At 40.2% G+C, this 15,757-nt stretch overlaps 1 protein-coding gene across 1 annotated transcript; it reads left to right on the forward strand.

Annotated features, from left to right (window-relative positions):
- The first annotated feature begins 5,867 nt into the window (after window positions 1-5,867).
- On the forward strand, window positions 5,868-15,187 carry PCNA (proliferating cell nuclear antigen). The gene is made up of 6 exons (XM_084886844.1): window positions 5,868-6,261; window positions 8,905-9,002; window positions 9,142-9,209; window positions 10,320-10,514; window positions 13,276-13,399; window positions 13,898-15,187. Exons 1-6 carry the CDS (start codon window positions 6,041-6,043, stop codon window positions 13,975-13,977), a joined length of 786 nt encoding a protein of 261 aa, XP_084742970.1. The 5' UTR covers window positions 5,868-6,040; the 3' UTR covers window positions 13,978-15,187.
- Window positions 15,188-15,757: the final 570 nt, after the last annotated feature.

The raw sequence follows: 15,757 nt of genomic DNA on the forward strand, positions 1-15,757 counted from the left end.
AGCCAAACCAGTTTCGGCTGTAAGAATCATTCTTAAACATGCCTCATCTTGGTAAGTACCTCTAATCACTTCTTTAGGAAAACAATCCTAGAGATTAACTTTCTGTGCCAAAGAATAAATAACATTCTAAGGCTTTCCATACACATTTCCAAATTATCACCAGAAAAATTATGCCTATTTATACTCCTACTAGTGGCCCGGTCCAGGAATTCATGCACATTGAAAGGAAATTAATTAGAATTCCTGGGGTGGTGCCATGGCTCGAAGGGTGTCTGTGGAGTGAGCAGGGGTCCCTTCAGCAGAATGGGTTCCTTGGCCTGGCCTGCAGGGATCGGGCCAAAGCCGGCTCTCCAACATCCCCGAGGGGTCCCAGAGTGCAAGAGGGCACTCTGCAAAGTTGCTGTCGTACAGGGTGTGGAATGCAAACGCAAGTGTGCAGTAAACCAGATTTGGGCGGACAGTGCCCCAGGAACAACATAACCCATAGCCAAAGGTGGAATCGTGCAACCCTGTGAGGAATTGGGCTCCCTCCTCTCTGGTTCCTGGGTGCAGCTTGGCAGCTCCTGCATTGAGTGTCTGCCCCCTGGTGATAAGTGGGTGTCATAGTGCTGAACAGTCAGATGGTCATTTAGCTTTTTACAATATATATAGATGCATGAAAGTGCCTACTTTCTTGAGTCCTTCCTAAAAAGTGGGTGTTAGCACAACTTTTATTAATTTGGTAGGTTAAAATTCTCTCTCCCTTTAATTTCTATTTCTTTATTAATATGGCCAGCCATTTTTATTCATACATTTACTAAAAACACTGGAAGCCAAACACCTCTGGCTTTGCTTTTGTTTAGATCAGTGTTTCCCAAACTTCTCTCATGATGAGAATCACCTGGTGGAGTTGTTAAAATACAGATTCCTGAATCCCAACTACAATTTTACCTATATGTTCCCAAAAATTCTAGTTTAAAAATTGTATACAATTTTACCTATGTGTTCCCAAAAATTCTAGTTTAAAAATTGTATACAATTTTACCTATATGTTCCCAAAAATTCTAGTTTAGCACTTCTTAGTTGGAATTCAGGAATCTGTATTTTAACAACTCCACCAGGTGATTCTCATCATGAGAGAAGTTTGGGAAACACTGGTTTAGATGCTTTAATTCCCTTTTTCTCTTAGTCAGTGTAATGGAAACCAAGTATATGAGCAAACACGGTGCTCTTAGGCATACTGAAGTTTTAAAACTTATGTTTTAATAGGGTTTTGGGGGGGGGGGGGTTGCCTTAAATGTTTAGAAGCCACAGCAAAATCTCATAATTAGTTACTAAAATACTTTCTTTTTTAAATTAATTGATTTGAGAAACATTGATCTCTTGTTCCGGTTATTTATGCATTCATTGATTTATTCCTTTTTGTGCCCTAATCAAACCTGAAACATTGGTGTATTAGGACGATGCTCTAACCAAATGAGCCACCCCTTCAGAGCCTAATTTTCCGTTTCTTATTAGGTTTACATTTATTTAAAATTTTTCCTGAAATTTATGTCAGTGAACAGTTACTAGGAAGAGTATAGAAGTTTAACCAATTGTTTGGTCATAATTTACTTAATTCATTCTTTCTCTCACTGATTGGAATAGCACCACTACCAGATATTAAAGTGATTGTCTTAAACCATACATTGAATCATGTCAAAGGCCTTCTTTTGATAACTTACCCGTGCATTTACAGAGGGCTTGCAAAGTCCTATAAGATTTCACCCCTGCCTTCGTTTGCAAAATCACTTTGCACCACTCTTATCATTGTTCAATATGTTCTAGATAAATCAAAGACTTTTGAGTTCTATTATGTTAATTATACCTCAATAAAATGGGAACAACCGCCGAAACCGGTTTGGCTCAATGGATAGAGCGTCGGTCTGCGGACTGAAAGGTCCCGGGTTCGATTCCGGTCAAGGGCATGTACCTTGGTTGTGGGCATATCCCCAGTAGGGGGTGTGCAAGAGGCAGCTGATTGATGATTCTTTTTCATTGATGTTTCTAACTCTCTATTCCTCTCTCTTCCTCTCTGTAAAAAATCAATAAAATATATTTTTTTTAAAAAATAAAAATAAATAAATAAAATGGGAACAACCCCCCATGTCCTAGCCACTATGGCTCAGTGGATAGAGTACTGGACTGTGGAGTCAATGGACCCTGGTTTGATTCTGGTCAAGGGCACATGCCTCTATTGCAGGTTCAATCCCCAGTAAGGGGCATTCAGGAGGCAGCCAATCAATGATTCTCTCTCATCATTGATGTTTCTAACTCTCCCTCTCCCTTCCTCTCTGAAATCAATAAAGATATATTTTTTTTAAAAAAAATCTGTGAAATAGATGCATCGAATAGAAATAACAGAGGATGAAAATAGAGTAGAAAAGGTAATATATATTTTTTTATTTTATTGATTTTTTACAGAGAGGAAGGGAGAGAGATAGAGAACTAGAAACGTCCATGAGAGAGAAACATCGACCAGCAGCCTCTTGCACACCCCCTAACGGGGATGTGCCTGCAACCAATGTACATGCCCTTGACCGGAATTGAACCTGGGACCCTTCAGTCTGCAGACCGACGCTCTACCACTGAGCCAAACCGGTTTCGGCTAGAAAAGGTAATATTTGAAGCCATATGGTTGAGATTATTCTGGACTTAATGAAATACATGAATCTTCTGATTCAGGACTCAAAATTCTCTGAACATGATAAGTAAAGCTAAATCCATCCTTGACACATTGTAGAAAATCTAAGGAATTCTACAGACCAAGATAAAATATCAACTGAAGAAAAATGCTATAATAAAGGTGAAAAAGAAATAAAGAAGCAGGGGGAAGAATATATATAATGGGGAAATGATCTACACTAATAAAAGAGAAATATGCAAATTGATCATATCTCCATGGTGCCCACTATTCAATCAGGAGTGAGAATGCAAATTTACCCAATAAAAATGGCATGTTAATTTGCATAAGCAGGTGCATAGCTGGGCCGGGAGGGTGCATGCTATGAGGAGGAGGGCTGGGGGCAGAGGGACCTACAGGAGCAGCGCTCTGGAGCAGAGAAGACTGAAGGTTCCGGCCAGAGAGAAAGGCGTGGGTCCTGGGTTCCAGAGGAAAACTGGTGCCAGCAGCCAGGAGAAGGAATCTTTGTGCAATGGGCCTCTAGTTAGCATATAAAATGCTCCTTTAAAAAAAAAAAATACACCTTGCTCATGACAATGAGGCAATAATTTTTTTTTCCTTAACTGAATCAACCATTTTATTATTTTTTAAATATATTTTTATTGATTTCAGAGTGGAAGGGAGAAATAGAAACATCAATGATGAGAAGGAATCATTGACTGGCTGCCTTCTGCATGGTGGACCCAGCCCACAACCCAGGCATGTGCCCTTGACTGGAATCAAACCTGGAACCCTCTGGTCTGCAGGCCAACATTCTATCCACTAAGCCAAACCAGCAAGGGCAAAAGTGCTCCTTTTAATCAATGTGAAAAAGACAGTTTAATGGAAAAAATATAAACTTTCAATGGTCAAGATATATATATATGAAAAATGTCCAACCAATAACACTTTTTATTTATTTTTTGTGTAACACTTTTTAAATATGCAAATTGAAATTTTCCACACAAATGAAAATTTCAATTTGCATATTTTAGAAAAATCAGGGGAAATGAGCATGCTCATAGTCTTGGCTAGAATATAAATTGCAATCTTTAGAGTTCAATTTAGCAACAATAATAAAATATTTTGTTTACAGATACATATCCTAGGGCAAAGGAAACAAAGGAGAAGATAAACAAATGGCACTACATCAACATAGAAAGCTTCTGCACAGCAAAAGCAGCAAAAGAAACCATCAACAACAAAAAAGGGAGCCCACTGTATCGGAGAACATATTTGGCAATGATATATCTGATAAAGGTTTAATATCCAAAAATTTAAGGAACTCATACAGTTTAACAAAAGGAAGACAAACAATCCACTTAAAAAATGGGCAAAGAACCTAAATAGACACTTCTCCAAAGTGAACATGCAGATGGCCAAGAGACATATGAAAAAATGCTCAAAGTCACTGATCATCAGAGAGATACAAATTAAAACAGCAATAAGGTATCACCTCACACCTGTCAGATGGCTACCATCAACAAGTCAACAAATGACAAGTGCTGGTGGCGAGTACACTGCTGGTGGGAATGCAGACTGGCAGTCACTATGGAAAACAGTATGGATTTTCCTCAAAAAATTAAATATGGAACTGTCATTTGACCCAGTGACCCCACTTCTAGGAATATATCCTAAGAAACCTGAAACATTTAAACAATAAAGAATTTAAATTTTAAAAAAAGAAAGAAACCTGAAACACCAGTCAGAAAGAATGTATGCACTGCTGTGTTCATGGCAGCACAATTTACAATAGCTAAGACCTGGAAAATATCCCAAGTGCCCATCAGTAGCCATGTGGATAAAAAAGCTATGGTACATTTATGGCATGGAATAGTATGCAGCAGTAAAAAAATAATTTCTTACCTTTTCAGACAGCGTGGAGGGACCTGGAGAGTATCATGCTAAGTGAAATAAGTCAGAGAAAGACAAGTATCATATGATCTCATTCTTATGTGGAATCTAACAAAATAAAAATAAAATGATGAACAGAGTGAATCCAAATCCAGAGACATTGAAACATGGAACAGAGTGCGGAATCAGGGAGGGGAGGTAATCAGCCAAGGACCTTGTATGCATAAATGCATAACCCATGGACAGACAATAGGTGAAGGCCTGGGGCAGAGGGCTGGAGGGAGTCAATGGAAGGAAAAGGGGGAGAGGGAATATGTAATACTTCCAAGTATAAGGAATAAAAAAACAATAATCAAATATTTAATGTGTATACTCTTCCACCCAGCAATGCTAGTTCAAGAAGTTGATCTTGAAAAACCACCTACGTGTCCAAAGGTGTCCGTAATGACAAGAAATTGATAAATTGAGTTGCAACCCTAAAATACAGATATGCTTCGTTTTATTGAGATTCGCTTGATTGTCTTCCACAGGGGTGGCAAAACCATCCCTCTACCAGCAAAAAAGTCACTCTTGGCTGCCTTTCTGGCTTTATTGCCGTGGAATGGAAGGAACCGCAGTTATCTCTGCCGTATGCCTGTTTCTCCGTCTTTTTAAAAGGTATTCATTAAAAAGTTGTACGTGGCATAAAATTAAATACTTTATTAAGTACATAGCAGAAGTGTTAACGGTACGAACCCAGTTTTGTTTTTTTAAATAAAAACGTGTATTTATAGAAAATGCAGCTTAGAAAGCAGTATACAGAAACGATTGTGATACGAGCCTGGTGTGTGTGTGTGTGTGTGTGTGTGTGTGTGTGTGTGTGTGGGTTTTAAAGAGATGGTGGTGGGCGCTGAGAATATTATCATAACTGTACATCTTACATCGTTTGACTTTTAGGTCCACATCACTTCTACGATAGCAAAAGTAAAGTGCACACTTAAAGCAAATGTTTTCTTCAGGCTACAAGGCGTCTTTCCCTACCGATAGGAGCGGGCAACTCTCTATCCCCGAAGCAGGGGGCTCGGAGGCAACACAAAACTGGAGTCCGTGGACCCCGGGCCTGAGCCTCAGTGCTGCCCGGGCTTGTCCAGCGTTCAGGCTCCGCAGTGACCAAAAGGCTGGCAATCCTCCCGGAGCCCGCCCCGGAGGCGTAGCGTTCCTATCCCTCCCTCTCTTACTCCTTCACTCTCATCCTCCAATGGGCGTCCAAGGGGGGCGGGCTTAGCGCGAACTAGGCACACGATTAGTCCTGGGACCTCCCGCCCAGCGGTGGGCGGGGCAGCGTGGTGACGTACGATCACGGCACGCAGAGGCGGGGAGTGCACGAACGCAGGCCCAGCGGTATTAAACGGTTGCGAGCGGAGCGTTCTGGTGATCGTCGTAGGTCTCAGGCTCTCGCCGCTGCGGTAGCCGGCTACTCCTCCTTCTTCACTTCGTCTCTAGCCGCGTCGTTGCGACTCCGCCACCATGTTCGAAGCGCGCCTGGTCCAGGGCTCCATCCTGAAAAAGGTGCTGGAGGCGCTGAAGGACCTCATCAATGAGGCCTGCTGGGACATCAGCTCGAGCGGCGTGAACCTGCAGAGCATGGACTCGTCCCACGTCTCTTTGGTGCAGCTCACCCTGCGGTCCGAGGGCTTCGACACGTACCGCTGCGACCGCAACCTGGCGATGGGCGTGAACCTCACCAGGTGAGCCCGGGAGCGGTGGGGGAACCAGGCCTTGGTCCTCTCAACGCCTCACTCCTATTCCTTCCCCCTCTTGGCGGGAGCTTCTCTGAGCTGGCCTCTCATTGGCTGGTGTGTGCCATTCCGCCTTCGCATTGGCCTGCTGTGCCTGGGGGCGGGACCAGCGGAGCGCGCGGTGCCGAAAGCCCGCGCTGGCAGAGGCGGGAACTCGCTCTTTCCGCGCCACAGTCACAAAGCGGGCGGTGGCGGGAAAATGATGGGCTTCCCCGGGCTGCTAGGAAGACTCTCTTCTGGAGCTCTTTTGGTCATTAGGTGCCGGTGGCCTTGACTGGGAAACCATGGTCATGGATGACTTTATTTTACTTATTTTTTTAAGTTTTAATGTTGAAAGTATTACATATGTTTCCTTTTTATCCCCGTTGACCCCCCTCCTAGCCCGCCTCCGCCCATCCCCAGTCGTGGATAACTTTAACCGCTTTATAATGTTCCCTATCTGTCTCCTTATTTAAGGGACAATAACTTATTTCTGGTCTTTTATTACTAAGTTGTAGTGATCACCCTCTTCAACTTGAGAAAATGTTTCTCCAGGGCAGTCAGTGGCTTGCAACTTTTTGATCGCTATCTAGTATATATACGTGTTTAAAGTTTTAAAACCTTATGAGAAATATAAACCCATTCTACATGCTGTTGCAGGATTCTTAGGGCAGGGAAAATGGGTAAAGTTGAAACTTAAGGCGAAACAGTCTGGGCAATTTACAACCAGCTTCTAAATAACAAGCCATTATCCTCACCAGCCAAGGGTAATTGAGAGCAAATGGTTAAAAAGCTCCCTAATGAGAGAATGCTGTGAGGGAGAGGAAAAGAAAAAAAAAACACGGCAGTTTTATTCCCTAAGCAGAGAAGCTAGCATCTCAAGGTTTGGCAAGATAAAGTTGCCAGGTGCTTCTTATGAATTCTGAGAAGGTCACAAGAAAATAAAAAGGATCCTCGAGAATTAATCTATGCCAGAATATTCCAGCAAAGGAATACCTATAGGCAGGAAGGTAAATACCCTACCTGGCTCCCTCTTCAGATTAGCTGAGAGCCCATCTGCACTTCATAAGCCAGAAGTATTTGCCTGCTTTGCTTTTTCAATAAAGGTGCATGCATTAATAAATTGGCTTTTTACAACACAGCCAAGGTCTCATATAAATTCATTTATATGAAAAGACAAGAATCAAGGTTAGGAACAGCCCCCTCCCACTGACTGAGGGGCCTGTCTAACAGAGCATGCCATGTCTTTTAATAGTAGCATATTGTTTTAATGGTCGTCGTGGTCCAGTAACTTACTCAGCCACTAAGAGGATTTGCAATTCAGAATATACTGCTTTTTTTTTCATTTATATTTGAAAGTGGAAATTACTGGTGGCAAGCTGCCAGATTGCATTCCAAAGTGGCTGGACCGGTTTCCGGGTCATCCTGGAGAACATTTACCTAACTTGCCCATTCTTCAGCCTAATGGCTAAAAATGGTAACTCCTTGTTTAATGGCTTAAACTCGAACCATCTTAACATGGTGTGGATTGTTAGGCTTTTGGCCAGGTGATTCGGGATGTGAAAGAGTTTGCAACTAAAAGAAGAGATATGTATAGAGAGTTTAATTTACTTTCCAGAAGGGAAAGTGTGGGTGTATTGCTAATCAATACAAGGACAAGAAATAAACTGCAGCTGCTCTTTTGAAGGGTGATGGCTGCTGTTGCTAGGTGACAAGAAAGGGAGGGGAGTTTGGAGGTTGAAATTGAGCAGGCTTCCGGGTTTGTAGTTAGTTATTTAGGAGACAATCAGGAGAGATGTCCTAGGGAGGTGTCTTATTTTTCTTTTCTTTTTATATATATATTTTATTGATTTTTTACAGAGAGGAAGGGAAAGAGATAGCTAGAAACGTCGATGAGAAAGAAACATTGACCAGTTGCCTCTTGCACACCCCCCACCGGGGTTGTGCCCACAACCAACGTACATGCCCCTGACCGGAATCGAACCTGGGATCTTTCAGTCCGCAGGCCGACGCTCTTACCACTGGGCCAAACCGGTTTCGGCAATTTTTTCAAAGCCTGCAAACTATTCTTAGAGTAAAAGTTATGAAGAGTTCAAAAGTAGCTTTTTTTTAAAGAGGGGGGGTAGGACTTTCTATTATCCCTGAGTTGTAAAAACAAGGAGGGAGGGTTATACAAAAATGTAGCCTTGAAAGTAACTTGTGTTGTAGTTTGAACAAAGGGACTGTTTGAATCAGAGGAGCTAACAATCTTGGATTTTATTTTATTTTATTTTTATTTATTTTTTAAATATATTTTATTGATTTTTCACAGAGAGTAAGAAGGATAGAGAGTTAGAAACATCGATGAGAGAGAAACATCGATCAGCTGCCTCTTGCACACCCCCTACTGGGGATGCGCCCGCAACCAAGGTACATGCCCTTGACCGGAATCGAACCCAGGACCTTTCAGTCCGCAGGCTGATGCTCTATCCACTGAGCCAAACCGGTCCCAGCCAATCTTGGATTTTAATTACCAGGTGTTGCTCATAAATTGTGGAAGGCTGTAGCAATGAAAAAAGAGGCTTTTCTTATTCTTGTACATCGATTTTAAATCCTGTGTCTTCTCTGTTCTAGCATGTCCAAGATACTAAAATGTGCTGGCAATGAAGACATCATTACCCTAAGGGCTGAGGATAATGCAGACACCTTGGCACTCGTGTTTGAAGCTCCAAGTAGGTTATACTCTTCTACTGACTTACCCTGAAGAAAACTAAAACCCAACATCAGTATTTTCAAAGTTGTGAGAAATTGAAAATAATGTTTTTTGAGGCTTAATGCTTTTCTTCAGTAATGTTTGCTTTCTTTTGGTAGACCAAGAAAAGGTTTCGGACTATGAAATGAAGTTAATGGATTTGGATGTTGAACAACTTGGAATTCCAGTGAGTATCAGTTTGATTGAATGTACTGTACATGATAGCTACCTAAGATATGTTAATATAAAGCCTACTTCCTAACAACTATGTATCTGCTGGTGCATGTTCCAAAATGGAGTTACGGTAAAAAAATGGACGATTGGTTGACTTCATTGTTGCTGAGTATTAAGATTAGATTTTAGAACCAAGGGGCAAAAGTTTATTAGATTATGTTTATCAACATTAAAGGAGAGAGGAAGTGTTGGAATATCTTAAAATTCTCTTGTCTGGAAAGCAGTGGTCATGCTTGCACATTCGTTCTTATGCCATAGTCTAATGTCCTCTTTTTATTTATTTATTTTAATATATTTTATTGATTTTGTACAGAGAGTAAGGGAGAGAGATAGAAACATCGATGAGAGAGAGTCATCGATCAGCTGCCTTACTGGGGATATGCCCGAAACCAAGGTACATGCCCTTGACCTTTCAGTCCCCAAGCCGCCGCTCTATCCATTGAGCCAAACCGGTTTCGGCGTAATGTCCTCTTTTTAAAATGAATGAATGAATGAATGTCTAATGTTCTCTTTTTAGAATGAATGGATAGATAGATAGATAGATAGATAGATAGATAAATTGATTTCAGAGAGGACGGGGTGAGGAAAGAGAAATAGAAAAATATCAATGATGAGAAAGAATCATTTATCGGCTGCCTCCTGCATGCCCCACACTGGTGATTGAGCCCACAACCCAGGCATGTGCCCTGACCTGGAATGGAACTGTGACCTCCTGGTTCATAGGTCCACGTTCAGCCACTAAGACTTGCAGGCCGGCTCTAATGTCTTCTTGATTTAGCCCTGGAGGATAGATGATTTGGGGAAGCTCTACATCCCTGGATTTTACTGTAAAAAGGTTTAAGCTCTACTTTGTTTTCTTATTTATAGTTATTCTTATAACGCACTTGTTTCAGATCTGCCTTTCTTTTTTGAGTGGTTGCAGTGCTTTAAGTCACAGTAAGTTCCAACGTAATTCTGAGTTCTCCTTCAGATGCTGATTCTTCAGGAAGAGATGATACCTACCAAATCTTTAATTCCCAGTAATTGATTTTTAAGGATTTTTGTGTTTCATTTTGTTTTATAGGAACAGGAGTATAGCTGTGTAGTAAAGATGCCTTCTGGTGAGTTTGCACGTATATGCCGAGATCTCAGTCATATTGGAGATGCTGTTGTAATTTCCTGTGCAAAAGATGGAGTGAAATTCTCTGCCAGTGGGGAACTTGGAAACGGAAATATTAAGTTGTCACAAACAAGTAATGTCGATAAAGAAGAGGAAGCTGTAAGTAATTTTAAAATAAAATATTTTGAAGAGAATTACAACACTACTTAATATTGGGTTAGTCTGTGTGGGCTGGTATAATAAAATACCATAAACCTGATTGCTTATAAGCAATGAAATTTTATTTCCTACAGTTTTGGAGGCTGGCATATTTGGTGTCTGGTGAGCACCTACTTCTTGATTCATAGGGCAAGGGAGCTTTCTAGGGTCTTTTCTTTTTACTCTATTTCAGAGAGGTAGAAACATCAATGATGAGAATCTTTGACTGGCTTCTTCCTGTACACCACCTACTGGGGATCTAGCCTGTAACCCCAGGCAAGTGTGCCCTGACTGGAAATCGAACTGTGACCACCTGTTTCATAGGTTGATGCTCAACCACTGAACCATACCAGCCGGGCTGGGGTCTCTCATAAGGTCATAATCCTATTCATGAAGGCCCCACTTCTGAATACCATAATACTGGGGATTCAGTTTTAACATTAAAGGGGGAGGAGGGACATGATAAACATTCTCTATAGCAAGATAAATACTAAAAATTAGAGAAAACTCGAAAGGAAAATAGACAAAATTGCATTTTTTACAATTTGTAAAAAAGTGGAAGATATTGTTGAAATTTGCAAGTGATTTATAAGTGCCATCTAATTTATAATTTGTAAGCAGGGAACGTAAATTCATTGTGAACAATGTGCTGGTGTATCAAACCCACACATAGTCTTAACACGTTAAACGCCTAGCCTGTTTTGTCTTCTGAACGGAAAGGATGGTGGCAGTCACCGGTGGCTGACTGGGTGCTTTACGTGGTAAGAATAGGATTGAGAGGCTAGGTGTCTAACCTTTAGGTTTCTGGCGGTATTTACTCTGCTTTTATCAAGTAATTCCGCATAGGATAGCTCAATAGAACGATCTAATGAGGGATAAAAATCTAGCTACTAGGAGCTCCTGTATAATCCACATTTAACCAAAAATTAACACTTTTTCCTAAATGTCCTTAAAATAAGGTTTTCCTGTAATCAGGTGTTCGTTTTTTTATTATTATTAGAGCATTATAAACTAAAATTTGGTAATTGTACTGAAATAAAACTTGCTAGCCTGTGAACATCAGTTAACTGTAAATCAAGAACCATTAAAGGGCCTAAACTCAAGATTATTAGAATTAAGTAACATTCAAAGTGCTTAACACAGTATCTGGCATATTGTAAGTTTATAGTAAAGATTAGGTATTTTCTTGTCCCTTGCTTGAGCAGTCAGTCCACAGATTAAATGAAGGTAAACTCCGTTTAAATAAAGACTTCTTTATTTTTAATATTGAATGTCCAGCAATAAAGCTGACAATACATAGGAAAATAAAAGGATTGATTTTTACTAATTTATTTCAGATTTATTTTTTTAATTGATTTTTTTTAAGGAGTGGGACATTGATTTGTTTTTCCGTGGTTGTACATTCCTTGGTTGATTCTTGTATGTGCCCTGACTGGGGATTAACCTGCAACCTTAGAGGATTCTCTAACCAACTGAACTGCCTAGCCAGGGCTCACATTTATTCTTAAATCAGTATAAAAACACTCCCACACTAAATGAACATATTATGTATACACTTAGATAGGCTTATAACCATAATTTCAATGCACATCATGGTAATGCACCTTCACGTATTCTCTCTGCAACATGAATTTGGTAGTAGTATCTGTTATGGATTCTTTAATAATGAGCAGGAAGATTCTTTAGATGTTTTAATAAGTGGATCTCTCAGGCATGTTTATTCATTGAGCAGGGAATCCTTTGAGTTATGGCTGTTCAAAATTGTTTAAACTTCAAGGGGAATCTCTCAGGTCAGCATTCCTCTGGTGCCAGTCTAAATACTTTTTAAAAGTATTAAATAGCAAAACCATAGGGACAAATTGCAACTTTTATCTGTCTCCTAAATTACATTTCACTCCGCTTCCAACTTTGATTTTTTAAATTTTCTAACATTATTTCATCTGTAAACGTTTTAATACTACTTGAAGTATAAACATTAAACTTTACCACATACTATAAGAAAGTTATTCAATATTAAGGCAATTTTTGGTGTTCCTATTTCCTTGGTCACGTCTAATCTGCTTGAATCAAAATTTTAAAAAGGTATATAACATTGCATTTTAGTTGTTTTCAATCCATTGGTTTTCCGATTTGTTTTTGCCTCTCCATTGCAATTTTACTTGTTGAAAAAAACTAGGTCATTTGTCATTGAGCTTCCCAGAGTCTGAATTTTGCAAATTCATTCATTATATCAATATGTTCCTCTACCTCCTATTTCCTATAAATTAGTAGCTACAGCTCTTGAGGCTTGATATTCAGGGTGTCTTTGTTTTAGGGGTAGGAGAGCAAGAATACTTAATAGATGGTGGTGTGTACTCTGGTAGGAGTCATGGGGTATCTTAATACCTTTTTGTGATTTTTAGCATCTATAAATAGTCATTGTCTAGGTTCATTAACATTATGTTTTGCAGAGTTGTAATATATTAATATATTTCATTCCTTTATTTGCTGGTTTATTTTCTAGAGATACTTCCATAAATAAATGCTCTTATTACCTAATTTGGTTATCTGAGATTTGCTCATACAGAAAGACAAGCTAAATAGTTATTTTGGTTTATTGACCTATTTTCTAAATTAGTTTCATATCACCATCCTATGTAATAAGTTATATATATATAATTAAAATGTGGTAACTTGACTTTTTTTTTTTCATTAAAATGAATCATTTGCTTTTTCCCCTTAGGTTGCCATAGAGATGAATGAACCCGTCCAGCTAACTTTTGCACTGAGATATCTGAACTTCTTTACAAAAGCTACTCCACTCTCTCCTACAGTAACACTCAGTATGTCTGCAGATGTACCCCTTGGTAAGAATTTGTTAAATCTTGTTTTTAATATACTTTTATTGACTTCAGAGAGGGAAAGAGAGAGAAACATCAATGAGAGAGAATCATTGATTGGCTGCCTCCTGCACGCCCCCCACTGGGGATAGAGCCCACAACCAGGCATGTGCTGCCCTGACTGGGAATCAACCAGGGACCGTTTGGTCTAAAGCACGTGTGTCAAACACAAGGCCCGCGGGCCAAATCCAGCCCGCCAGGCCTTGCAATGTGGCCCGCACCGCGCTGTCATCACTGCACTCCGCTGTCAGTTTATGACATTGTCAGTTTATGACTGTTCAGTAAACCATTCGGCCCGCGATTTAGGCTGATTTTAGATTTTGGCCCCTTCTCTGATTGAGTTCGACACCCCTAGTCTAAAGGCAGATGTGCTATCCACTGAGCCAAACAAGGGCTAAATCTTGTTTTGTAGGTATGTGTGTGGTACATCTCAGTAATTAACCCAATGTTCCTGTCTTCTTTCAGTTGTAGAGTATAAAATTGCTGATATGGGACATTTAAAGTACTATCTGGCTCCCAAGATCGAGGATGAAGAAGGATCTTAAGCGGTTTTAAAATCCAAGAAAACAAAACAGCTCTTTGAGAACTGCTTCTGAGATTTCAAAATGCTTTTAAAAGTCTCTTTTGTCACCAAATTTGTACCTGAGTACATATGTAGATAATGTTTTCTGTAAATAACCTATTTTCCATGCTTTACAATTTAAAGCATAGTCTCAAGTCAAATCTGGTCTTATTAACCTAGAACTACTCTGCCTTATATAGAAATAGTTTTTAGGATTTTTATAACAAAGGGTTTTGACTATTAATGCAGTTTTAATGTTTTCAACTTAAAAGTTTGCTATCACAGGACAGTGCCTTCGTTTGAACCTTGACTGTAGGGAATTCACAATTAGTGCTACCTTTTTTGTGTAAATGTTATATATTTTTTTTCAATCTAGAGCAGCCAGATACAAATACATTAGGTATAGCCGTAAAAAGCACTCCAAATGCTGTTAGGTAACAAGATATTTGTGAAGATTCAGTTGTCAAATTTATTTTTGTATTTTCACTTGAACTGGAGAAATGAATGGGAGAACAAATTCTATGTTTCATTATTTTGTCTTTTTTTTGTAAACAAATACACTTTTTCAGAAACTTAATATACTCAAAGGTCGGTTTATAAGACTAGAATTGTTACAGGGCGGTGTTTCTTTAGCCTAGGAAACTTTACAAGACTTATAAGAATTACTAAGTTTGTGATGGGGCCCAAGGAGTATGTTTGCAAAAAAAATTTTCTCCAGTATAAATAGCTTTATTTGAGACTTATCCTGAAAAGGATGAAAATGGCTTATCTCTTAAGGGTGTTGGGTTCAACCGAGAAAGTGAAAAGGCCCAGTGGTTGTGAAACAGGCTATTTAAACATTCCCAGAAATTGTGTTTACAAGGTCACAAATTGGCATCCTACATACTGAAGGCTGTTTTATTACATTCCTTTTCCCCATTATGTTTGGATTAAATAACTGGTTTCTTTGTTGTACCTGGACTTGAGTTCTAGTGATTGGACTTCAGAACTCACTGTATCTGGTGGGTAACCATTACCTTATGTGCCTGGGTGGAAGGAGATTGGCAGCAAGGGAGCCTGATGGCGTTTTTTTCGAGTGATGAAAATGTTTTATCTAGACAGGTGATGGATGATTCCAAGACCGAATTTGTTAAACCTCATCCAGTTGTACTTTTATGTAAATTATACCTTAATAAAGTTGACATTTAAAAGTTTCGCGTGTGGCAAAATATTTCTTGTGGGCAGACTTCTCTTACCTGGGCAAGGCCTGATAGCCTAGGACAGTGGTTGGCAAACTGCGGCTCTTTGGCCCCTTGAGTGTGGCTCTTCCACAAAACACGTGCGTACAGTGCAATTGAAACTTCGTGGCCCATGCGCATTAGTCTGTTTTCGGCTCAAAAGAAATTTCAATCGTACTGTTGATATTTGGCTCTGTTGATTAATGTGTTTGCCACCACTGGCCTAGGAGAGGGAAACTACAAGAGTAGAGGAGCTTAGCTGTGAGGTAGTGATAACTGGCAAAGACTACAACTCGCCCCCTTGGAAGGGTGGCTGCCCTGGGCACTTGGCCCAGCAGCTCAGGTCCGACCAGGACCTGCTTCGGCCACTTTGGGGGGAGGGGACGCCATTACCTGAGGGGCCAATAAAGATGGTTTGTCCAGGGCCCGGCAGGCGGTGTGGGGGTGGCCGGCTGCAAGCTCAGGCCGAGACCTGCCGACTGCTGGACCATGTGCGGGGCTGGGAAGGTGCTTCCGGAAAACGGATGGAGAGCGGCGCTCCCGGTG

This window comes from Pipistrellus hanaki (assembly GCF_964339955.1).
Source record: "Pipistrellus hanaki genome assembly, chromosome: 6".
Taxonomy (NCBI): domain Eukaryota; kingdom Metazoa; phylum Chordata; class Mammalia; order Chiroptera; family Vespertilionidae; genus Pipistrellus; species Pipistrellus hanaki.

Excerpts from the sequence above, each read along its gene's own strand:
- PCNA (XM_084886844.1), top strand. The coding sequence starts at position 6,041 with ATGTTCGAAGCGCGCCTGGTCCAGGGCTCCATCCTGAAAAAGGTGCTG. Across the intron at positions 6,262-8,904 it reads ATGGGCGTGAACCTCACCAG|CATGTCCAAGATACTAAAAT; the intron begins GTGAGCCCGGGA and ends TCTCTGTTCTAG. Across the intron at positions 9,003-9,141 it reads ACTCGTGTTTGAAGCTCCAA|ACCAAGAAAAGGTTTCGGAC; the intron begins GTAGGTTATACT and ends TTCTTTTGGTAG.